Source organism: Hemiscyllium ocellatum, chromosome 12 (genome assembly GCF_020745735.1).
Source record: "Hemiscyllium ocellatum isolate sHemOce1 chromosome 12, sHemOce1.pat.X.cur, whole genome shotgun sequence".
NCBI classification, from domain to species: domain Eukaryota; kingdom Metazoa; phylum Chordata; class Chondrichthyes; order Orectolobiformes; family Hemiscylliidae; genus Hemiscyllium; species Hemiscyllium ocellatum.
Window position 1 is genome coordinate 74,856,998 of NC_083412.1, and position 26,278 is coordinate 74,883,275.

The 26,278-nt window shown below is 39.6% G+C and overlaps 1 protein-coding gene across 2 annotated transcripts in view; it reads left to right on the forward strand.

Annotated features, from left to right (window-relative positions):
- The window catches only part of epha3 (eph receptor A3), a 241,809-nt gene that overhangs the window by 40,500 nt on the left and 175,031 nt on the right, over positions 1-26,278 (forward strand). For both annotated transcript variants that reach the window (XM_060833715.1, XM_060833716.1), the window contains exon 3: positions 20,396-21,059. In XM_060833715.1, coding sequence (XP_060689698.1) covers positions 20,396-21,059 — 664 coding nt within the window. The remainder of the gene's footprint in view (positions 1-20,395; positions 21,060-26,278) is intronic.

A 26,278-nucleotide genomic window follows, 5' to 3' on the forward strand; every position in this document is an offset into this window, starting at 1 on the left:
TTTTCAGTCTCTGAATTAAAAACAGACAGTTCAGCTTATTAAATTTTTATACCATAGAATCCGTAGAGTGTAGAAACAGGCCATTTGGCCTAACGAGTCCAAGACCGACCCTCTGAAGAGCATCCGACCCAGACCCATCCCTTTCCCCCCTCAGGTGACTGTCTGTGGGGAGTTTGCACATTCTCCCCGTGTCTGCGTGGGTTTCCTTCGGGTGCTCCGGTTTCCTCCCACAGTCCAAAAATGTGCAGGTTAGGTGAATTAGCCATGCTAAACTGCCCGTAGTGTTAGGTGATGGGGTAAATGTAGGGGAATGGGTTTGCGTGGGTTGCGCTTCGGCGGGTCAGTGTGGACTTGTTGGGTCGAAGGGCCTGTTTCCACACTGTAAATAATCTAATCTATTCAATGAGAGGCGTGGATAGAGTCAATAGCCAGAGACTTTTTCCCAAGGCAGGATTGACTGGGATGAGGGGTCATAGTTTTAAGATATTAGGAGGAAGGTTTAGAGGAGACGTCAGATGTAAGTTCTTTACGCAGAGAGTTGTGAATGCATGGAATGCGTTGCCAGCAGGGGTGGTGGAACATTGGGGACATTTAAGTGCCTGCTGGACATGCACATGGACAGCAGTGAATTGAGGGGTGTGTTGGTCAGGTTATTTTATTTTACATTAGGAGTAATCTTCGGCACAATATCGTGGGCCGAAGGGCCTGTTCTGTGCTGTACTTTTCTATGTTCTATGTTCTATGGTCTATCCCAATAATCCTGCATTTCCCACGGCTAAAGCACCTAATCTACACATCCCTGGACATCATGAGCAATTAAACAGTGTGGTGGCTCAGTGGTTAGCACTGCTGCCTTACAAAGCCGGGGACCCAGGTTCCATTCCACCCAGCAGCATCTCTGTAGAGTTTGCATGTTCTCCCCATTTCTATCGGTTCCTCTGGTTTCCTCCCATAGGCCAAAGATGTGTTGGTTAGGTGGATTGATCATGCTAAATTGCCTATTGTGTCAAGGGATGTAGAGATAAAGTGTGCTAGACATGACTTTTCAAACGCAGGATTATAGGGTAAGGAGACGAGTCTGGGTGTGATGCTCTTTGGAGGGTCAGTGTGGGCTGAATGGACTGTTTCAATACTGTAAGATTCTGTGACATTTTCAACTAGAGTACATTTATTATTAATTTATTAATTTAATCAATTTATTAGTTTATTTTCATGACCAGTAAAAATTTAGGTCAGCATAAATTTCAAGACAATATTTGCATAGTTTGACACTGCTTTTTCTACTTTACTTGAAAAAATACTTCATCCATTGCAAAGTGAACTTTTCAAATTTTTACCTGAATTTTAACAAGTGTAATGACTGAAGTAAAGGGGAAGCAGTAGTGTAGTAGTCAGATCGCTAACTAGTAGGCCTAGGTTAATGCCATGGGAACAGCTTATTGAATTGAAATTCACTTGATAAAATCTGGAATTGAAAGCTTATGACAGTATTACTGAGCATGAAGCTATCATTGGTTACCAGAGGAAAAACCTATCTCTCCTTCAGAGAAGGAAGTCCACATCGTTGCTCTATATGTGACTACAGACTCTCAGACTCTGAGCTGCTTTCTGAAATGGCCAAACAAACCATTCTGTTCAAAGTTAGTTTTAGATAGGCAACAAATGTTGACCTTGCCAGCGATGCCATCTCCTATGAAAAGGAATTTGGAAGAAAAATGATTGTATCTTCCCCAGTATATATACACTGCAGTACTATACTCTGAAGCAATGGTGTTTAGTTTTGTTACTTGCAATTCTGCCTTGCAGTTAAACAAGATCGTATTTATGGAACTTATATGGAAAGCCCTACTCTTTTGCCAGTTACTGAAGGTTCCAATAAGGTTTCCATATTCAGGGTTTATGAGCCAGCAATTGTGGAACCATGAGTTTTCAATGGTGAAAGCGTAAGAATCTTGAAGGTGTTATCAACTGTCTGTGAGTTTAGAATAATTTTCGAATGGATGTGTTTTTCATTTAAGCACGAATGAAGAAATCAATAGGAAGTCACTTGAGGTAGTTTTTTTCTCTAGTTGTACACATTGTTGAAATTGAAACTGTAATTCTTATAAACAACAGAAGAGGAAAGCACAACATTGCAAGGCATGGAGAAGAAGGGAGAGGTCCCCTCTGGTGCAAATCACTACTACAATGCAAAGCACAGTGGGGGGTCCTTGAACATTAGAGCCATTTGTTCTGGCATCCCTTCAATCTTCTATCTATGGCAATCTGTTAGCCTCTACCATGAGCTTTCATTTAGTGAGTATTGATAAGGCACCATATCAAATGTCTTATGGAAATCTAAGTACTTCCACTAGCTCCCCTTTATTGATGGCACCTGTTAATTCTTCAATGAATTCCAATACATTGGTTAGATGTGATTTTTTTTCCATGTAACTATTTTACCTTGCATGATTACCACGATTCCTTTTTCTTAAAGCTTTGCCATGATATCTTTAATTGCTGCTATCTTCTTTACAATGAAGATGTTAAACTACATCATGTATTGGATGAATTAAAGGGCTGAAAATGTGTTGCTGGAAAAGCGCAGCAGGTCAGGCAGCATCCAAGGAGTAGGAGAGTTGACATTTTGGGCATGAGCCCTTCTTCAGGGGCCTAGTTAGCTCAGTTGACTAGCTGGTTGGTTTGCAACACAGAGTGATGCCAATTGTGTGGGTTCAGTTCCTGTATTGACAGATGTTATGATGAAGGGATCTCCTTTTCAACCTCTCCACTCACCGGAGGCATGGTGACCCACAGGTTAAACCGCCCCCGATATCTCTCTCTCATGAGCAAATTGTTCTGTTGGTCCAGTTATATTATGGATACTTTACTTGCCAATAGTTTTCTACTTTCTGACTCTCTTTTTTTTGGAACAAAGGGGTTTCTTTTGTTATCTTCCAGCCTAATGAAATCTTCTCTGAATCTGAAGACTTTTGGAACATTAAACCAATCCATTAATGATCTCATTAGGCACATCTTTCAACACCTATGGTGAACTTCATTAGGACCCAGGGACTTGTCATACTGTAGGTCTTGTAATTTGCTTTGTTCCACTTTCCTTCCAGTTCTAATTTTTCAGAGCTCCTCCCTCCCTTTCATTTTCTGTTTCTGGGATGTTACTTGTGGATACTATTGTGAAGAACAATGCAAACTACCTGTTTCTACGGTATGCAGTGTTAACATTTGAATAATTATTGATAGAACCTCTGACTGTTTTGTATTTTTGAGCTAGCTTTATCTCAGTCTAATTTTTCTGTTTTAATTTGTTTTATCGTTCTTTGCAGTTATTTATATTGTATTCAACCTTTGACCTCCCATCTACTCCATAAACACTGCTGCCTATGATTTAAATTCTAGAAGTTTCACTCACTCAACTGCTCACAGATGTAAGTAGGTATCCAGTCCCATCAATGCCTCGAGTTTTGAAACTCATCATTCTTCATCTTGACCTAGCTCAGTCCTAAAATCTTCTAGGTGCTTTAAATTCTTCCATTCCCCAGATCTTCACACAACTATTGGTGGCTGTGCCTTCAGTTGATTATCCTTTAAGCTCTGGAATTCTTCCTAAAATCTTCTCCATATCTCCACTGTCATGCCTCCTATTAAACATTCCTGTTTGAGTCAACTTTTGATCATTCGCTCTGATGTCACTTAGTCAGCACAACACCTGCTATTGGTTGATTACTTAATTATGAATCACCTTCAAATGATTTAATACATTAAAGAAGCCATACATGTAAGACTTATTGTTGGTGTAGAAGGGCTTATGCCTGAAACGTTGATTCTCCTACTCCTCCGATGCTGCCTGGCCTGCTGTGTTTTTCCAGCACCACATTTTTCAACTCTGGTCTCCAGCATCTGCAGTCCTCACTTTCTCCTTATTGTTGATATATGTCTTACAAGTTGATGAACAGATAGCTTCAAAAGTGGATATCCCAAATGTTGTCTCCATATCATAAAAGCAGACAAAAACATTAATGAACCATATTCAAATACTGGAAGTGCAGCAAAATCTTGTGTTGAATTGCATTAACTCCAAAAATGAATGTCACGTGATTTCTTTCAAGCTTTAGTCGTAACATTCTAAGAGATCTATGATCGACATTGTCTTTCTCACCTGAAAATCTGAAAGCCTTTCTTCAATGGCTAAGTGGCTTTAACCCAATAACCATTTTTTTTTGGTGAAAACTATCAGTTGTAGTTAAAATTAGTTTAATCTACTCTACCAATCTACCTATGTCTCCTCTTCCAGGAGGTACACTGTGATCCATTCAACTAAATGTGTCCTGTTTCTTTTAACCTGCATCAAAATTGTTTTCTCAAGCTCATGAAAATCATGTCAATTTTACATATATATAAATATATATCTATATAATTTTGTTTAAAATCCAAGGGATGTGGGTGTCGTTGGCTCGGCTAATATTTATTGTCCATCCCTGAAGCCCATAGAACAGTTAAGAGTGAACACGTTGGTCAGACTGTGCAAGGATGTAAAGTTCTTTTATTGGGAAAAAAGTTGAAAGGGCATCCAGACAAATAAAAGAAAAGCTTTGGTTGGAAATGAAACATCAGCTTTGCATAAGCTGGGAAAATAATAACTTTGGTAGTAGGTAAATTATTCAAAGAATGCTACTTATCTCATCATAATTTCTCCAATTCCAATTGATTCTGTACCAGATTCTTAAAACTGTAGAACTCATTACTTCCCTTATTCTTCCCTTGATTGTAACTTTCAGATTTGGAAGTACTGTGTGTAACTACTGCTGTTAGAGTTCCCTCATCATTCATTCTCTTTCTTGTAACCACTTTCTTGATTCGTGGGTTTCAGTCCTTCCAGATTTCAGGATGACAGAAAATTGATGATTTCTGAATTTCTTTTCCTGCTCTACTCAAAATAACACATTTAATGCTTTAAAGTTTTCTAACTTACATCAAAGCCCAGGTACCCATCGCACCAGAGTTCACTGGCTTACATTTGCTCCCTGTTCACCAACACCTTGATCGGAAAACTATACTTCAGGTCCTTCTATGACCTCTCTATCTCTGTAACTTGTCTCAGGCCTCGAAGAACTCTGCCCTTCATTTCATCCCCATTATATGTGCCCAACTTTCCCGTCCTCATTGTTTGTGTGTCATGTGGTCTATAATGGTCAAATAATTAGTCACTTACCAGGGATTGATCAGCTTCATGGATTAGAGTTGAGAGTGTGTGGAGCTGGAAAAGCACAGCAGGTCATGCAGCATCTGAGGAGCTGGAGAATTGATATTTCGGGCAGGAGCCTTTCATCGGGAATTCCTGATGAAGGGCACCTGCTCGAAACTTCGATTCTCCTGCTCTGCGGTTGCTGCATGACCTGCTGTGCTTTTCCAGCACCTCACTCTCGACTCTGATCTCCAGGATCTGCAGTCCTCACTTTCTCCTAGTTGATTTCAAACTTACTGCGAAGCCTCTTCCAACGATGCCTACCTTGAAGAATTTCTCCTCCTCTCTCAACAAAGATCTCAGTGAGTCCCCCTCTCACTGTACCCCCAGGTCCTCTCCTCTGCCCTGAAGCTCTTCAGCCAAGTCCTCAAGCAGACTCGCTACCATAGCCATGTTTCCTTCCTCAGTACCTGCCCATGGAACCATCTGATTCCACATGGACTTTCCTGATGAAGGGCTCCTGCCCGAAGTGTCAATTCTCCTGCTTCTTGGGTGCTGCATGACTTGCTGTGCTTTTCCAGCATCACACACTCTTGACTCTGATCTCCAGCATCTGCAGTCCTCCCTTTCTCCTTGCTCCATGGATTAGCCCATTTAAAATAGTAAATCACTTTTTAATTTATGAAGCACACATTACAGCAGGCCATTGGTTTGTTTGTGCAGCTTGCAAACTGACTGCGTGTAAACAGCCAGATTGGAGTGTACAAACAGCTCACGGACTCCTGAAAAACAGACCATGTTAAATGCAAGGTACTCATACAGTAGTTTGTGTTACTGCCTTCAGTTGTTTAGGTACTGCTGTCAAGATTATTTTCCCATTTTTCTCATTTAATATCACGCCTTTAAATCTGTCTGATTAACCAAGTATTCAATTTCACATTATCCTAATTTCACATCTTTTGGTTTGATGCTTAATTAAGCTCTTTGCTGCATTAAAGATACTACACAAAAACATATTTTGGTTAACAAACACAATCCTGTTTCATATTCAATTTCTCACATCAATAATTCCTCATGCTCTGCGTGGGAATAATAATCCAAAGACATAGTGCTGTTTGAGGAGTTTGTGCCATGAAGTGTCTTATGAATCTTTGAGTAGACAGAAAGCAAAATATTTATTCAAAACTGTCATCCAGTCTTATGAAATATCTTCTAAATTATTAAAAAGCCTGTCTTTGCTATTACATGTTTTAAATGCTCAACAGCTCTATGTCTTGTGGAAACCGTAGAGTTGCTGCATTCCTGGGTTTGGAAGTCAGAAAGTCCTGATTTAACTTTGTCTACTTGTCAATGTTTAATGTGTATAATTAATAACCTCCAATTTATGCCAATGAAATTGTTATTGAAATGTTTTTGGCAGACTTATAAACCATTACCATGCTTAAAAGAAAAATCAGTACTTGTACCACTGAAGGTTTAACCATACCACTCCAGCTTGGTTAGGTTGCAATACCCCTTTAAGACTTACATACCCCTACCTTTTCAATATCAATGATCTTGAATCTAAGTAGAGTCGAATCGTAGGAAAGCTGAAGATTTCTTGAATGAAAGAAAGGAAATAATGTGTACTTTCATAGCACCTTTCATGACTTCAGAAGTTTCCAAGTCACCGCAGTAACAAAGAGGATTGATGAGGGCAGAGTGGTAGACATGGAGTCATAGAGATGTACAGTGTGGAAACAGACCCTTCGGTCCAACCCGTCCATACTGACCAGATATCCCAACCCAATCTAGTCCCACCTGCCAGCACCCGGCCCATATCCCTCCAAACCGTTTGGTATGCTTTCTTTTATTGAGTGTAGGAGTTGCGGCTTCACAAGACATTGGTTAGACCACTGTTGGAATATTACATGCAATTCTGGTCTCCTTTCTATTGGGAGGATGTTGTTAAGCTTGAAAGGGTTCAGAAAAAAATTACAAGGATGTTTGCAGGGTTGGAGGATTTGAACTATAGGGAGAGACTGAACAGGCTGGGGCTGTTTTCCCTGGAGTGTCAAAGGCTGAGGGATGACCTTATAGAGGTTTACAAAATCATGTGGGGCATGGACAGGTCTTTACTCTGGGGTGGGAGTGTCCAGAACTAGAGGGCATAGATTTAGGGTAAGAGGAGAAAGATATAAAAGGGACCTACGGGACAAACTTCTAGGTTAGGTTAGGGCACCTGGTTGGTATGGACACATTGGACCGAAGGGTCTGTTTCCGCACTGTGCACTATGACTCCATTGCCAGATTTGTTCTCTCATCTACACCCAGTGGCCAGCACCCCAACCTTCCATCTCCCTACCCTCCAGCATTGCTGGACCCAATATCCATCACTGTCCCCAGAGGGCACCAGTGAGCACATCCACTCCCACCAACATTTCACAGTGAACCGATATTCCCTTCGATGTGAATACACCTTCACATCCTTAGTTCCCTACCCTGGTACCCTATCCCCTATTCACCTGGCACTGTACCCTCCTGCAACATGACTCCCTTACCTTTTACCTTTACATATTTGCTCTTTTACATATGCAATTATGTGATGCCAAGCATTGAAATCACAGGACATGGCAAGGGACTAATGTTGAGAATGGTGGCATGGTTTGCCCTTCCCAGACTTCCTGCACTATAAGGGACCTGTCAGATTTGAAGCCTGCTCCACATTTATGAACGAGCCCAGATTGGAATCTCCTGCCAAAAATGCAGACCTCTTCCTTCATGTAATAAAATGAGGAGAGGGAGAGGGCATAGATTTAAATGATCTATAAAACAATCAGTGGTAAAGTGAGGAAAAGTAGTTTATTCATTGAATATTTAGTTTATAAAATGCCTCAAAATGCGGTGGAAACAGGTCCAATTGAGACATTCCATAGAACATTAGATGAATATTTGGATAGAAAATAACATGCAAAGGTATGGGCAAAAAGCTGGAGAATTGTACTTAGTAATCATGAGTCCATGCAGGAGTGATGGATAGAAAACTGTCCTTCCGCATCATGACGTTTTTGTAGTTCTGAGTAGCAATCTGAATGTGATTGCAATTCCTCCCAAAATTGGGTCCATTGCCTGAAAGGACAGAGGAGAGTCCTCACTTTAGCAGAAAGTCATCACCTCCAGTAATGCAGTGCTTTCTCAGTGTTGCACTGAATTGCCAGACTAGATTATGGAGTGGTGACTTGAACTCATGACCTCCTGTTTCACGGATCTGGGGGCTATCAACCGAGACACAGCTGATCCCAGTTTGCCAAGCACTGAATTTAAAACAAAGGAAATTAATGGTGAGAACACTGCATGCATACGCAGGATACATCTTCATTTTTGTCTCATTCATTTTCAGATTCACAGGGCCATGAGCGAAGTCCAGGCCTCATGGAAAACTATTGAAAAGAAGTTAGGAATAAAATAGCGGTCAAAGAATGCAGGGAGATCAATTTGTTACAGGTCTTAAAAATTTTTAGGCACTGCATGCAAGCTCGAAACTATCAGTATTTACATCAACAAAGGTTTCAAAGGAGGTAAGAAATGCTAAAGGAGATCCAAACAAAGAGAAAAGTTTGATTAATTTTTGATTTCATTAATCTTGGCAAAGCATTTTCTGGTGTTAAGTCATATTGTGAATACTCAAAAGCGTTCTGTTTCAGTTCTCCTGAGTAATGTTACACTCCTGCTGGAGATTTTGATTCTCCTGATGAGTTTTTGGATACTGTGATGGGTTTGGATATATTTACAGGAACAGGAGTAGGCCAGTTAACTCATAAGGAGAAAGCGAGGGTTGCGGCTGCTGGGGATCAGAGTCAAAACGTATGGTGCTGGAAAAGCACAGCGGGTCAGGCAGCATCTGAGGAGACTCTATGCTCCTTGGATGCTGCCTGACCGGCTGTGCTTTTCCAGTACCACATGTTTTGACATTCAGCTAATAACTCTATTTCTATAAATGGCCTATTCCTGTTCCTGTATGCACTGAGAATGAACTGGTGGAAATTTGAAATGAAAAACCAAATTCTGGAAAAACTGAATAGGTCTGATGGTATCTGTGGAGGGAAAAACAGCATTAGTGTTTCAAATTCGATGTGACTCTTTTTCATTGCTCTGATCAAACATGTTATAGGTACCAATGTTCCATTTGTCTTTTTACCCTTTGCTATCAAGAAAATAATCAGTCTCAGATTTGGAATGAATTACTGATTTGGCATTAATTGCTATTTTGGAAGAGAGTTCCACCTTTTAGATATTGATGCGTGTTCTAATTTCACTCCAAAAGCATGGGTTCTAATATTTGAATTTCCCAACTAACAGAAATCATTTCTCCTCATTTACTTGTATGTTTCGCTGAATATTTGGAAAATTTGTCCACGCCACCTCTTCACCTGATAAATTCCACATACTTTAAAATTTAACATTTCTGCATAGCTTAACACTTATAATATTTAATCTTATCAATCCATGCTGTACTTTCTCCAAAATGAATATATTATTCCTAAGTCTGGTGTCCAGAACTACTAACGTAAAGCCTCGATATGGTTTAACCAGGGCTTTACCTAGCTGAAGCAAGACTTCTGTTGTCATTAGTCTTCTAGATCCAAAAGCCCACATTCCATTAGTCTTTTTCATTATTTTCACGGCCTGTTTTTATATGGCACTTCTATTATTTATGTACCTAGGTACCTGCATCTTTTCAGACCTCAGTTATTTCTAGATTGTCATCATTTATAAAGAATTATGCTATATCCTTTTTAGGTGGATAATATGAGTTTATACCTTTAAATGTACCTGTCTTGTGATCCATTTACTACACTTGTTATATACTTAAAACAACAAGACAGGTATCGATAGAATACACTTCCATCTACACTGCTCTAAGTACTGTACTGCCTATCTTTAGAAAATTTGAGTACATGACCTTCTAAACTATTTTTAAATTGTTAACAAATATGATGAATCATTAAGCCTTCAGCACTATTCCCTTAAAGCACATAAAGCCTCAAACAATCCAGAATGTTACCAGGATTTTGAGGATTAAATAATAAAGGGAAATTACATAACCAATGATGCTAAGGGGTGATTTGATTGAGATTTTACAATTCTGAAAATAATTAATATGGTGGAAGCCTGGAAAAAGTGTTTCTGATAGTTGGAGAGTCCAGGAGAAGAAGATAAATCCTTTGAAACAGCTGAGTTATTCAGTAGGAAAGTTGATAAAGATTTCTTCAGACAAAGAGGATTGAAACTGTGGAGTTGCCTCGCATAAAAGGTAGTGGAAGATCGCTTAATTTTAAACCTGAGATTGATGGGTTTTTATCTGACAAGGGTATAAAAAGACGTGGAGCCAAAAGGTAAATGGGATTCAGACACAAATCAACACTTCACTAAATGGCAACACATTTGAGGACAGGTCAATGACCCTCCTGTTCCTCTCTTCCTCTGTACTGGAAGAAGCAGGTACTTAGCCTGACGTCGCTTCAGAGCAGAGATTCTGATATCCCAATAAGAAAAGAGAATCTTGAACAATCAAGTTTTACCTTTTATTTTGTGGCTTACTAATGGGTGTTTAAGCCTGCAAGCTGTCTGGCTTTGTAACTACTGTATTTCAATTACTGGTCTGTTCTTGTATAGGATATGTAACAGGATCATAGAGGAATCTCCATTCCATGAAGCACACTTGGGTGTTTTGAGATCTTGGCAGGTATAGAAAAGTTGTTTGTAAAATTGTGCGTCAAAGTGGAGACAGAGAAAAATAAGAATATTGGGGACATAATACTTAGAGTTCCTCTTGACTACTCTAACTTATAACAGGACAGTTTGAAAAACTAGCTCAGCAATATTTTCTCAAGCGCATTACTACTGAGTGTTAAATATTGACCTTGCCAGTGATATTCATGCTGCCTGAACAAATTAAAAACAAAATAGATGCATAATGGCATCAAAATCAAATAGAAAAAATCTTTGTTTATTGAAATATGAAACAAAAACTTCCCCACAAAAACTAATCGAACCTGATCTGTTTGCATTTGGGCGACAGTCTGGGTGATATCCTTAACCATGTAATGTCACTGACCAATCAATAAGAATTCTTCCCTTCAAGGCTACTTTAAAGACTGTTAGCAAATTTAGGCGACTACTTTATTATTTCTAAATTTGTAAAGCTTAGAAATCCCTGAGGGGTCATTTCTATGAAATGGACTTTGAAGAATGCTTTGGTGTTTCCCTAACCTCCTGTCAAGTGTAGTAAGCAAACTTAGGTTAAGGTGAGAACTCTATGTTCACGGGAATGCTTGAATGCCAATAGAAAAGGCAGGTTCGGGCTGTAAGATGGATATGGTAAATATTAGTATAATATTCTTACATCTGTACATCTAAAAAAAATTCAGACACTAGATGTGGTAGTTAGTTGTATCTAAGAATGATGAAAAACTTGCTACATTTCATATTGAGGCAGTGAATGCAGTAAAAAATGTTTGACCCTGTTTTATACAGTGTACTATTCTTTAACAGCATTTGTTGGTATCATTGTAAAAGCTTCAGATTGTTATCATGGCAGTTGGAAATTTTTTGAGTCGGAATTTAATCAAGCTCTTTGTATCTGTTACGACACACCACTATGGCAGATGGAATTGGACCTGGAACGTATGGCTCAGAGATAGGGATACCCCTACTGTACCACAAGGGCCTTAGTCTTAGGCTAGTCTGTTGTTGCACAGACAGCTTAATGAACTCCTCATTGTTAGCTGAAATATGTCTGAATTGGTTGCATGGGAAATGGAAAAACCTAGCTTAAATCAACAGTAGAATTTAAGACTTTTTTTCAATTATATGTGAAAGTCCCATTTATTTCTATTAACCCAAGCACTCACAAGGGTATGGTATGGAGATGGTGCAGTGGGGAGCTAGAGGTTAGGAGTTTGAAAATCTGACAGGTCTCATTAAAAGCTGCCATTCAGCAGTTCATACATCAGTGCTCAGAGTGGCACTCTGGGAAAATGTTCAAACGAAGAATAAAAAATCATAACATTCACTTGTTTGAACCTTGTGTATAATTGCTGACACCTGGAAGACCTTTTATTGTGTAATACTTTCAAATACAAAGCAGACTAAGCTTTGTTTCAAAGAAGATAAAAGTCAAGCTTGCTAACTGATCCACAGCTAGAGAATACACTCAAAAGACATCACACAGGGTTATGCTAAATGTAATTACAGCTGTGATATTACTGCAAACAGATTGTTTCATTATTTGTGCTTCAGATATTTTATTTCAATCAAGCAATCCTTTTATGTTGGTCTAGTGGAATACAGACATTGAAATATGTAAGAAGTAAACTTATCTGTGTGTAATTTAAGCTCTGGAGAAAGTGGTGGAACCTTATTAAAGATATGGATGACCCAAAGAGCTGCGCCTTCGTGATGAAATGAAAGTAATGAAATTAACAAAATTATGTCATTCGAAATCAGAGGAACATGGATTTATTTGCAAAGCCAGGAGTTTATTCCTCTGAGATGCTTCTGCTCCCCCAGCCGTAACTTGTCTGGGCCTCTGGTAAAAACTCCTCTAATGGACATAAATGTTCCATATTTGGCTAAGTTAGGGCCATGGAGCTGCTGAGAAGAAATTCCAAGCCTAGCTGTTTGCTTCATAACTCAGAAACAATTAAGCTGCCTAACAGCGCCACTCAACAAACAGTCATTTTGCTTTAAGTCATCAATTGCATTTAAGTCATGATTATCGTACACTATTACTTCCAAAGTGTAAATTCAGTTGCAAGTTTCATCGATCATCACAGAGGAGACCACCAGGTGAAATTGACCAATAATTGAGAGTCCTCAAAGTATAAGGTGATTTAACCCTAGCTGCCTGGCAGAAGCCAGGTGAGTGGGCAGTTTAAATCCACCAACTTGAAGCTACAAGGAACCAAACAAACTATTTTTATCTGTACGACTGAAATAGTACCTAAGATTCCTGTGACAAAAGCTGATGGGGTTCTGGTTTGTATTTGAATATGTTGTCCTAGTGACTTTACAGGTCTTATTTGTAATTTTACCTTCACTCACAGGAAGTGGGCTATCACAAATGCTCAGGTCATGAACAGAAGTTACCTACAATGAAACGGAAGCTTGAAATTCCTTGTTGGGGCTAGAATTTACATTTCTCAGTGGGGTGGGGGAAAGGAAAGTTGATGCAAAGAGAATGGTTTCACCCCACCAAATACCATTTCAGACCATTGAGTCAAGTCAATGGGAGTTGGCTGGTTAGTGAAAAGTGGACTCTGCACCTCATCAGGTGTCTGATAAGGGACATCATGGGAAGGCATGGAATCATCCTGCAAACAGGAAGTCTGTCACAACTACAAATTTAAAGATCCCCCAGTGTCTAAACTGATCTTTCCTTTACATTAAAAGTTCACACATGAAATCAAAGAGCAAATACAGCTGCTTTCAACAGCAGAATGAACTGCCACATTCAGCGCAGTTATAGTGGGAGGTCTTTACTTCTGAACTTGTGTAACTTTATTAGCGCCGCTAGAAAAAACTCCCAAATTGTGATCTGTTCAACACTTGAAAAATGAATTGAGCGATGGACAATTTTATACAGTTGATTTTTTAACAAACTCAATAGCTTACTATTTGGCAGTTGGGTGGACTTCAGATTTACACACTTGCTTGGCTTCTGGAAGGGTTGAGATGTGTAATAACTTTTCATTGCTGGTCCGATGTCAACATGCCACATGTGACATTTGCAAGTGGGGTTTGTGGCCCACTGATTTTGTGAAGGCCTCTTGAGGTGGCCTGGTGGCTGTATGGAGAATTAGTGAAAGACCTGGCACTGCCCCTTCCAGGGAAGGCCTGTCAAACCATAAACAACTCAGACACTAGTCAGGTCGACTGCTGGAATCCAGATCCTGGCAGAGGTGGAAGGCCCACAAAGGTGAGAGTAAAATGGAGGCATTGACTTGCAGGAAGGGTACCTTCTGTACTTCATATATCAGAGAGGACCCAGGACAAAGAAAGGTAAAATTGTGGGTCAGTGGCTGTTTAACATATTGCAGGGAGAGAGTGCATGGGTGTCAGGAGCAAGGGGAGATGATTGGCTCTCACAATGCTCCCCATTGCCTTATTTATTGCACCCTACTCAAGCACACATTGCCTTTGATTGAGGATGAAGTGGTTGGAACCAGATGGATCTCATTGACTAAGAGATTCTTGGTTTGGGTTGTTAATCTAGGCCAAATGGGGAGCCCTGGCTGACCAGTATAAACAGAGGATTCTGAATCGCTTCAGTTCGGAGACTGACTCAGAGCTGGCTGGCCACAGCCAGCATCCTGGGCACATTAAAATATAGCGTGACTTGGTGATGGGATACTGGCCTCTGTACAGTTATTCCAGAGGGTCAAATCCCTTAAATTGGCATTTTGGATGCGCTCCATCAGATGTTGTGCATGCTGCGTGACAACAGGCCCACCTGTGTGGCATGAAACCCTTCAATTATCATTGGTTGATCATTTAAGAATCTTAATTGGTAACGAGGTGTCAATCCCAATTATCTTTCTCCACCATTGGCAGCAGAAGATTCTAGCTGTAAAATCTAACTCCCTCACACAGCATTGCCCTCTTTGGTGTGAAGGGCACTGCTTGTCACAGGCCACTCGGGTGTTTTCCTATTTTTCCTGGTGGTGGAAATTGAATAAAGATTTGTACACTTTGTGTCTTTCACTGTGTCTCACACCTGCACACACACACACCATGGTGCTGGGGAAAAATAAGCACTACCGCAGTTAGGCGATAGTGTGGGGGTTGTAAAAAAAGGAATAAAATCTAACTCCCCACCAATTTTGTGAAACCTCTTGAAATGGCCCAGCAAATGATCCCATTACTTGCTTGTTTTAGGCAGGAGGCCATGTAGCTACCTTGAACTTTCTCCCAGCTCAGTTCAATGAGGCCAGGACACGTCCCATTCTGCAGTGAGTCTGCAGTGGGAGCTCAATGTATTGGAACATGTATCTAGCAGAGGCGAGCCGCCAAGTAAAATCCAGGGCTGTTGTCTGGTCCAGCTCTTACTGAAAGCACGTAGCACAAATTAAATGAATTTTCCATGGTCTGTCATTTGCATTTATGTCAGAGTGAAGGAGACTGGGGTCAGCAGCTGTGCCTCGGGACTGTGTTTATACAGCAGAACTGTGAAATTTCAGGTAGATGATCAGCAGGTTGAATCATTGGAAAATGGATACAAAGGCCACTGTACTAATTAAAACTTGTGGGAGGCACCAAACCTCTTCTCCACCTGATGTCAGGAATCATAAAGCCCTGTGGGTTGCTTTCCTGAATCTAACATTACTTTGCAGTTTATATGTAATAGTTTAGAATGTGTCAAGAACTTGCATTTTTTTTCCTTCATTTTATTGCCTTTTTTTGGCGAAATACTGACAGTGGAATCCAATGGGCTCTGCCTTTCATGAGTGCTCACACTCTTTACAATAGTGAGCTGTGGAACACTTTGATTTTGTGAATAATAAACCATGTTCACTTCCTTCTCCTTTTGAAGCCTGTATGCACACTCCAGCAAGTTACCCTCTCACGGATACAGTTATAGAGTCATAGAGTCATGCAGCATGGAAGCAGACCCTTCAGTCCAACTCATTCATACTGACCCGGTTTCCTAAACTGAACTTATCCCATAAGCCTGCATTTGGCCTTGAACTCTCTAAACCTTTCCTATTCATGTTCCTGTCCAAATATCTTGTAAATATTGTAATTGTACTCACATCTATCACTCCCTCTGGCAGTTTGTGTATGGACCACACTTTGTCTGAAAAAGTTGCCCTTCAAGTTCATTTTAAATCTTTTCTTTTTGACCTTAAGCCTATGTCCTCTAGGTTTGGACTTCCTTATCCTGAGGAAAAGACTTTGGCTATTCGCTTTATGTATGCCTCTCATAATTTTATAAAAGCTCTATAACGTCATCCCTCAGCCTCCTATGCTCCCAGGGAAAAAGATCCCAGCCTATCCAGCCTCTCCTTATAACTCAAACCCTTCAGTCTTGGCAACATACTTATGAATCTTTTCAGCACCTTTTCCAGTTTAATATCACACTTCCTGTAGCAGGGCGACCAACTCGTATGCAATACTACAAACTTGGCCTCACCGATGTCTTGTACAACATGATGTCCTAACTCCTATACTCAATGCTTTGACCAATGAAGGCAAGTGTGCCAAATGCCTTCTTCACCAGTCTGTCTACCTGCCTCTTTCAAGGAACTGTGTACCCAAGATAGAACTTTTGTCCCCTGTGCCCAGGACTTGAAGAGAAAATCTCAATATCCTCATGAGGTAAAACCATGACCCCCATTGACAGTTGTTTTTATTCATTCGTGGGATGTGGGCATAGCTGGTTAAGTCAGCATTTATTATCCATTCTAGTCGTTCTTGAAGTTGGTGGTGAGCTGCCTTCTTAAACTGTTGCAATCCATTTGGTGTAGGTACATCCACAATAGCATTAGGGAAGGTTTCCCTGTACAGTGACAGTGGCATTTTATTTCTATGTTAGAATGGTGAATGTCTATCTAATGAATTGTTAACTTATTTCTCCCACATGATGACTAAACATTGCATGAATAAGCTTTTCTGGATCAAACTGAATTCCTAATTCTTCAAGAGCTGAAATTGCATTCAGAGATGACACTTATTACAGTGCTGGTTAAAAGAAAGACTGTAAATGCTAAACATCTTAACCAAATGGTTCAGATACAAGAGATGCTGTGACTGGTCTTTCTTCTAGTTACTGCATTTACTTTGCAATGATTGCAGTTAGACTTTCCTTCAGGACGAAGCTGTACTCACAGCTGTACAATGTGACAAGAAAAGTAATAAAATCAGTATTTAAAAGCATTGTGTAAAACGGCAATGCTGTGGACAATGATAGTGAACAACAAGACCTTGTTAGTCAAAATAGTGCATTTTAGAAAAAATGTTCATGGTATGTGCTCGGTTTAGTTTTTGTATGGCCCTGGTAACTTCATGAATGATTTATGCACTTTTACTCCCAAGTCCCTTTGCTCCTCTGTCTCATTCAGAATTTTATTTTCTAAGATGTAATCTCTTTATTTTCTTGTCAAACTGTAATATCTCACATTTGCCAATTATATGCTCATTATGAAATTTATTGTATTTATGTAATTTGTTCCTATTTTCCTTAGCATTAACTAATAAGCCCCCACCCTGTCGCAGCAAATTTGGTGTCATTTGTAAATTTAGAAATTGTAGTTTTGATTCCTAAGTCTAAATTTTAATATAAATTGTAAATGGTAATGGTCTCAGCATTTGTCCTTGTGAACATCTTTTATCATGCTGAATAATTCCCCTTTTCTCCAAATCTATGATTTTGGTCTTGCAGTCAGCTAGCCATCCATTTTGTCTTTGTCATTTGACCCCGAATGCACACTCTGTGACCTTTTTAATTAGTTTTTTACATGCTGCCTCAGTGAAGGCCTCTTGGAGGATCTAGATGAATTACATTTACTGCATTATCCTTGTCAGCTCACTTTTTTTTACAAAACAAAGTAATGGAATTAGTCAAGCAAACTCTTCCCTTTTGAAATCCATGGTAATGATTCATTACTGTATTTTAGATTTCTATATATTCCTCTGCTCTCTCCTTCAATATAGTTTCTGTTATTTTTCAGCCCAATATCATTCAATTAGAATTGAATTCCAAATACAGAGAGGCAATTCCAATGCAGTTCTTCACCATGACAACTCAGAACCTAAGACAGGAGGAAGGGGTCTTAGTGTGTTGTCTGTTTCTAGCAGTTTTACAGCTTTAGTTAGTGCCCTAAAGAATTGGGACTTTCATTGTCCATCTGTACTGGAGACTAATAACAGCTGTCATATCTCATTGACATAATGTAGGGTTGCATTAATTGAAACAAGAGGGCCAAGGTTGAATTTCAGTGCCTGGACATCAGTAAATGTCAAAATAATGAGACTGGATGTTGACTTGCCTGGTTTCCAGAATTATATTCTTGGTGTAGCTACCAGAAAACTCCGTGATGTAAATTTATCACAGCATTGAATAACCTACAAGAAACAATTACAATTAGAATACCTCTTGATCCCCGGTACAGCTTTAATCCAAAATAATAGGTAATCAGTTTTGCAATAAGTATGTTTTTAACTGATTATTTTCATGATGCTATTTAATGCAGATATAGTAGTTTCAAGATGCAACATAATCAGGAGCAGCTTGCCTCATAATTAGGTTTCCTTTTTGTTTTAAATCCACATTCAATTCAAAACATTGATGTATTTAGTCAAGAGTTCACAGATTTTTTTTGGAGTGTGGGATAACCCAGATGGATTAAAATTAAAAGATATGTTTGGTTTAATCCACCTCAGAGGAGCAAGTCAATAATATATGTTTGCAATTGTTGCTGCTAAGCATGCAGCTAAACTGGATTGATGTGCATCTTAATGATCAGATTTAACCCGAAACTTGGAGGACTTGTTTATTGGCTCCTGGGGAAAGAAACTGAAAAAAATCTCTTCACTGCAGCAGAAGGAGCATCTGCTCTAATAGGATCAGTTTGTCAGTCACTTTTTATCAAAACAGATTCAACAAAGTGATTTTTTTCAATAAATGAATCCCATAACATGCAGTCAGTGACATTACATTATTTTTAGATTAGATTCCTTACAGCGTGGAAACAGGCCCTTCGGCCCAACAAGTCCACACCAATCCTCCAAAGAATAACCCACCCAGACCCATTTCCCTCTGACTAATGCAGCTAACACTATGGGCAATTTAGCTTGGCCAATTCACCTATCCTGCACATCTTTGGACACTGGGAGGAACCCCACACAGAAACGGGGAGAATGTACAAACTCCACACAGACAGTTACCCAAGGTTGGAATCGAATCTGAGACCCTGCTGCTGTGAAGCAGCAGTGCTAACCACTGAGCCACCAGGCCACCCCAATTAGCATTGAACATGCGCTGTTTTGTTTCCAGATGACACAAAGCCCCTTTGTGTATATAATACTTTATGCTATTAAATATTTTGGCTTTTTTGATATATTTAGGACAAACCTGAACAGTTTGCAAGACAGGAGAATTAATGACATTATTCCAAAAACAAGTTGCCCTGCAATGCCACAGTTCAGTTTTTCAGCAGTTACATTAGTAGATGGGTGTTCTTGCCCTTCTACTCAAAATGGGTGCGGGGTCAAAAGTGCTGCCCACTTGGTGTCAATGCCAGACAACTCGAACCAGTTTTGACTTGCACCTCCTTCAAACGTTGTCAATGAACTGCAGAGGTCAAGTGGGCAGCAGACAGGACCCAGTTACAGCCACTGGGACAGACCAGAGGAAATGGGACAGATTGAGTGTTGAACTTATTGGGTGTGAAGGGCTGGAAGGGATGTGATTCAGAGGGACTGCCATTGTGCTGGAGTTTACCTACTGGAGCACTATTGCTCCTCTGGACCATTAAATTGCTCAGCCTTTTTTTTCTACCCCAGCATTTAGCTGTTGCTTTTAAGGTGACCCCATTGAACACCTGATCTAAAATGTATGGGGGCAGGGCAACACGAGACTTGACATAATTTGCGAAAACATCTGCTTGCTGCCTTTGGAATTTGGCTGAGGTGCCCCCTCAACCCCTGACCATTTTTTTTAAGCTGAGAAATGGAAAGATGGCAACTGAAAAAGTGTGACTCCTCTCCAGCCTGACACCCCAGACTCAGAAATCATGAATAGGGAAAATGAGGATTGTATGCAAGATGGAAGCTAGAGTAGACATTAAGTTCATTTTCATTCCTAGGTGTTAAAAAAGCAATACTTGGAAACAAATGTACTGATCATACTGGGTCTACAATTTGATGTAAATAAGATAAGCAAGATCAGTATATGTCATTTGTGAATTTTACTGCTTTTTTTCTCTTATCTTAGTGTGCTGTTTTTTAAATGGGCCAGTGTCAGAAAAGCAGATTGCACTCATTTTCTTTCATTCAACTGGCAGCATATCCAATGTTTTGTTTCTTTGTACGGGGTTAAATATGACCATGACTAATGTTCCAGGCAAGTTGAATTGGAGAATTGTCAGGTGGAATTGAGGGCCGCCTCAGCACAGGAAGAAGCTCTAAGTTCTAAGTTACGATTCTGTAACATTTTTTAAATTTTCTTTTCAGTGGGAAGAAATCAGTGGAGTGGACGAGCACTACATACCAATCCGTACCTACCAGGTATGTAATGTAATGGAACCCAGTCAGAACAACTGGCTACGGACAAATTGGATTCCTCGGAACTCTGCCCAAAAGGTTTATGTTGAACTTAAGTTTACGCTGAGAGACTGCAACAGCATCCCTTTGGTGCTGGGATCCTGTAAAGAAACTTTCAACCTCTATTACATGGAGTCTGATGAAGATCACATTGTCAGGTTCAGGGAAAGCCAGTTTGTTAAGATTGACACCATTGCTGCAGATGAGAGCTTCACCCAAATGGACCTGGGTGATCGAATCCTCAAGCTGAACACTGAGGTCCGTGAGGTTGGGCCAATCAACAAGAAAGGATTTTATTTGGCCTTTCAGGACGTTGGTGCCTGTGTTGCTTTAGTGTCTGTGCGTGTCTTCTTCAAAAAGTGTCCTTTTATCACAAGGAACTTGGCTATGTTCCCAGACACAGTGCCTGGAGTAGACTCCCTGTCTCTTGTGGAGGTGCGTGGTTCCTGTGTCAATCATTCCAAGGAGGAGGACCCACCCAGGATGTATTGCAGCACAGATGGAGAATGGCTGGTGCCAATAGGGAAGTGCCTGTGCAATGCTGGATATGAAGAAAGAGGAAGCACGTGCCAAGGTAACAATTAGTTGAGCTAGAATTGGGAAAATCTCCCAGTCAGCAGTTTATGAATTATTTGAACCCATTTCAGAAACATGTTATCAGTTTCAACAGATTTGCCAAACCCCCTTTGTTTATAGAATAATTTAACACATTAGTACACAGAAATTTTAAAGAATTCATATTGTGTCACCCTCATTGGGTTGGAATTTATCTTTAAAATTGATTGTATTAGAATATTTAATTGTACTTTTTTTCTTCTATTTACAGTCTATGCAGTATGCATAAAATTGATTGTGTTTTAATGTTTTCAGCAGCTTTTGAGCCCATCTTGTTCTTTCTTTGAATCTGTTGACATGATTCCAGAAGCATAAGGGAAAAATACAATTGAATTTTATAATAACCAAGTGTTGCTAATCCTAGGTCACACTTGGCATTTTTACAGAGTTCCATTTATTCATTTCTGAGAGTTATGGGATCCCAAATGTCATACATTGCTGTGTGAGTGCACTTGGCAAAGCAATGCAGGAAGGTTATTGATTCTCATGTATTGTGCACGTTGAGTCCTCATGGTTACCTTGGGATATCAAGTACTGCTCTTTGTTACATTCTGTGTGGGCTACAAGTGTCTGTCATGAGGTTGTGCTTTGATCTAGTTAAGTGTTGATCCTTGCCATATTTTGATATTGCATTTCTTTAGAATTGATTCTGTAAGTCAATGATACTAAAACATCAAAATGTGTGTTTGATCTATCATTCAGATTGCATAGACCAAAATACTTGTAAGCATAGTTTAATCAGATTCACTAAAACAGTGAATTCTGAATAATTTTTTTTTTAACTTATTGTCTCATTCAAAGTACTGGCATACTGATAAGGCAAAGGTATTTTGTTTAACTTTGCACATAACTGGACTCCAGGTTCATTCAAAGAATGCCAAAAAATCCATTAAAACCTGACTGATTTTACCCTTATCCCATTTCCTTAGCAATATCATGAAATGAATGTTCTTTAGTGTAAATACACTTCAGCAGATGTTTGGAGTGGTTAAGTAGAGCACATTTAGGCCAAGCCATTAATAATGTTTTAAAAGACACGCAGCATATTGTGTAAGTAGTGTATGGGATAAGTATCAAATCTGCTTGACATTCTCATGGATTTTTTATGTGAGAGAGTTGTTTTGTCAAAATGTTTTAATTGCATGTCTCAATTCATTTGTACAGCAAATAATTGAATAGATGTACATGGGTAATAGAAATTGAGAGGATCTCACTTTTTAAGTGTGTTTGCTCTCTTATAATTATTTATCCTTGACAGAAGGCTCTTTGAAGTAGAACTACGCTGAGTGTCTTAAAGGAGGCAAAGAACAACACCTTTTCCTCTTTTTCTGAAATGATTGATCTCAGTGATTCAACCAAAAAAATTGGGTACATCTTCAATAGTATTTCAATCCAATTTTCCACACTGGTGCCTGAAATAACAGCACAGGGGCCAGTATCTGGTATCTTGTCACCAAGTCACCCTTTCATATGGAGAGTCCCTGACACTGATCCAACTTCTTCAGAGCCAGCTCTCAGAATCTCTGACACTCCTGTTCAGCTCTGTCAGCCAGGGTTCCCTGATTGGCCCAGATAAACAGCCCCAATCAGGGAACTCCTATTCTGAGGTCCACCTGGCTGACCTCTTTAGACATCACCACAGTGCCTCTCCCTGAAATGAATCACAGGATTTAGAAACCCCATGAGTCTTGATGTGATTTGTGAAAGGTGCTAGTTTAAAAGATATAGATAGGATCAGAGATAAAGAATTTCAATTTAGATTTTAACACAGCAATTATCATTTGCTTTGGATATATTCCAAATCACTTGACACTACAATTACATGTTTTAATAAGCATAGCCATTTGTTCATTAAAAGTTTTCTTATAAATAGCAGTGAGATGAAGGACTAATAAAATGTGTTTTTTTTTGATATTATTGGTTAAAGGAGAAAAAAATCAACTGGAACTCTTTTTCAAATAATGCTAAGGCTACATAAAAGCCATCTGGGTCATCATAGTCAGCTTCATCTTGAGGTCCTGCCTGGAAACAGTGACCCCACACATTACATCTCTCCCTCAGTATGACAGCAGATTATCAGTTAAGATGATGATGCTCTCAAACTCCAGACATGGATTGCAAGTACATAAATCTTCTGATCCACCAACCTCAAGGCTTCTAACTTAGCCAAGCTGACACTAACGTTTACTCGATTGGACTGGACACAAAAATGTTTGCTATACCTTCAGATCTTTACTTACCACTAAAATTACTGGTAGAGAATGATGAGCAATCTGAGCCAAAAATATCGACAAGTGATGACACTCTATAGGCAAGATTCCAAATAATTAGCTTTTCATTAGAAAATGTGCTGAAGTCATTGGCATATTTAAATTTAAAAACGAATGGCAGGACGAACAGAAGTAATCAAATAGATGATTACAAACACATGCAAATATTACGTCATTAACTTGTGCCAATCATAAATCTGATAAAGTCTAGTACATTTTTCTATATTATCTTGATGAAGGTCTTTTGCTTGAAATGTCCATTTTCCTGCTCCTCGGATGCTGCCTGACCTGCTGTGCTTATCCAGCACCACTCTAATCTTGACATTTTTCTATGTTTGTCTAGGCAATTATTAATTCCAAATTATCTCAATATCCTGCACCTTATCCCATCCTGCCTTCTTTCCTGTTATTTCTTTCCTTTGTTCATCCTCAAAGCTAATTGAAGCTACGTAACGATGTCGTGTGATGAAACCGTGGATGCTCCATTAACTTTATAGCCTCTTAACCGAAACCAACCATAATAAGGAGAGGCAATTTACAATACTGTGACCAGTGTGTTGAACAAATCGTTTTTAAATGAGTGCATTGGCCCAGCAGTGTGGAAATCACTCGAAGTTATGATTCAGGTTGTTGAAATGAATGGAAAGAGTCACAGGTAGGTAGAAGGCTCGTGCAAAGGAACAAACCTTTTTGAAAACTGAACAAAAGCAATGTCAGTGAAGAGATCATGAAGCTGCAGGTGATGAAAGGGGACAGTCATTTGCTCCAATTTTGTGTGACCAGGACAGTTTTCTCAGTTTCACCTGGTTTTCTGTATTACATTCCTTACCTGCCATTTGGGGGAAAAAAAACAGATATCTCAACCAACAGCAAAGCAATGCATTACAGAGTCCAGCATCTGTAGTTATTTGTTACTGCAATGCTTTCTATCTTCTGTTTCCCACTTGACCCCTTAACTGTTCTTTTCGTTGGGTGAGCTACAGCAGCGTCTGTTGCTGAGTGGAAATGCGGCACATCTGCAACTGTTGAGTGGCAGAATTCTTTCTTGGGTGTTTTTGAAGGACCCATTATGGTAGTACTTCTAGAGTGTGCTTAATAGAGGCTAATAATGGATCAACTTTCATAGCAATGACAGCTGAGATGGTAACCTCTGGCTCCTTCACTGGTATGCTTTTGAAAAGTAACAGCAAAGAAACAAAATGGAGAATCCAAAGCTTGCACTTGAACTTTAACTGTAATTTTGCAATGCTTCAGAAAAGAGAATGAGGTTGTTTTCCATTTCGTCCTCTCTCTCTCGTGTGTCTTTCAATCACGATAAGGTTCACTGTTAAGTACTACGACAAACACTGAATAACTACAAAAAGTTGAAATCAAATTGAAGTAGCTACCAATAACAATACTATCAAAAACTTTGCATCCATAGAAACCATTTAATATGTGGCCAAACAACTTTGCAAGAAGCTTGGAAGTTCAAATCTGTTTTCTCATGCATTTTCCCATGAAGTGCCACGCTGTTTAACATATTATATGAAGCTTTTCCAGGGAGGCTTAAGCACTGCTCAATGCACCAGTTAGTCTAAACAATTCAAAAATGCAGTGCTAATCTGAGAAAAGAAAATGGGTTAGATGTGTCCAGATGTTTGGATTGCAGGAAGATATCCATCAACTCCGAACTAGCTCTTAACAGAAACTAGGAGGAGACTATACACCTCCTATTGGCCATTAAAGAAAATCATGGTCGAATTTTTATATCACTGTATGTTGCCACCAGTTCTGAGATCCCTCTATTCTCTTGCTGCCCGAGGACCATTGTTCTCTGTCTTGAATATTCTCATTGACTTGAGCATAGAGAGCTCTGGTATAAGCAGTTAATACTAAATAAATACAGAAAATGTTGTGAGTGCTCCGTAGGTCTGACAGCATCTGTGGGGGCAGGCATAGAGTTAAGATTTCATATCAATGACCTACCACCAATTCACAAATGCTGTCCAACTTATTGAGTCTTCTCAGCATTTTTCTTAAATTTCAGATTTATAGCATCTGCGATATTTAGCTTTTGGATCAATGCTAAAGATGTAATTTTCTGTCACTAATGTTATGACCAGTCAATTCAATTGTGGGTCAGGTATGTCGGTATAAAGAGTCAAGCTTTACAAATGCAGTCCTCAACATTAGTATTGCCTTGTAAAAAAAGAGCAAACATAAACTAAGACAGGTTGCAATGCCAGTCTTCTAGTCCTAAACTTGGATTTTAAAAGTGATCTACAGTAAGCTGAAATTTACCCATATTAATTAAGTTTAGAGCTAGTTTTAGAACATAGAGAATAGAACATAGAACAATACAGTGCAGAACAGGCCCTTCGGCCCTCAATGTTGTTCCAACCTGTGAACTAATCTAAGCCCATCCCCTTCACTTTCCCATCATCATCCATAGGGTTATCCAAGGACTGTTTAATGCCCCTAACGTGGGTGAGTTAACTACATTGGCAGGCAGGGCATTCCAAGCCCTTACCACTTTCTGACTAAAGAACTTACCTCTGACATCTATCACCCTTCAATTTGTAGCTATGCCCCCTCGTACAAGCCAACATCATCATCCTTGGAAAAAGACTGTCACTGTCTACCCTATCCAATCCTCTAATCATCTTGCATGTCTCAATTAAATCCCCTCTTGGCCTTCTTCTTTCCAATGAGAACAGACCCAACTCCCTTAACCTTTCCTCATAAGACCTTCCCTTCAGACCAGACAACATCCTGGTAAATCTCCTCTGCACCTTTTCCAATGCTTCCACATCCTTCCTGTAATGGGGCGACCAGAACTGTACACAATATTCCAAATGAGGGCACACTAGCGTTTTGTACAGTTGCAGCATGACATCACGGCTCCGGAACTCAATCCCTCTGCCAA